Source organism: Penaeus monodon, chromosome 30 (genome assembly GCF_015228065.2).
Source record: "Penaeus monodon isolate SGIC_2016 chromosome 30, NSTDA_Pmon_1, whole genome shotgun sequence".
NCBI classification, from domain to species: Eukaryota; Metazoa; Arthropoda; class Malacostraca; order Decapoda; family Penaeidae; genus Penaeus; species Penaeus monodon.
In genome coordinates, this window is record NC_051415.1 from 31138311 (window position 1) to 31138642 (window position 332).

Here is a 332-nt window from a genome sequence, read left to right on the forward strand (position 1 = left end):
CAACAACAATGGCAAGAGTTATCCCTTGCTGACACTCACTAAGTGCCACTGGTCTCCTTGGTTGCCGGATCGGTTGAAAACCTGGTTCTCTTCTTCGCCGGTAAGGATTGAGACTGTCAGCTCTGTAAGAAGAGATGGCTATTGTGCGTTTGTTGCATATATGTTATTTTTGGTTGTCATAAAGTCAATTTTTAAAAGAAATATTGCTGAACTCTTATCCCTTCCTCTCGCTTTAAACATACAAGCCCTTTCACTCGTTTTTTTCTGTTTAATTTCTTCTATTCCGTTATAGCCTTCTCAGTTTCCTCGTGCATGCACGAGGAGACACACAA

The 332-nt window shown here is 41.3% G+C and overlaps 1 protein-coding gene across 1 annotated transcript in view; it reads right to left on the minus strand.

The window, feature by feature from the left end:
- Positions 1-332, minus strand: part of LOC119592412 (MAM and LDL-receptor class A domain-containing protein 2-like) — a gene marked incomplete at its 3' end in the record, with an annotated part of 16276 nt that overhangs the window by 1310 nt on the left and 14634 nt on the right. Inside the window, 1 exon segment of the mRNA XM_037941233.1 lies at positions 40-138. Coding sequence (XP_037797161.1) covers positions 40-138 — 99 coding nt within the window.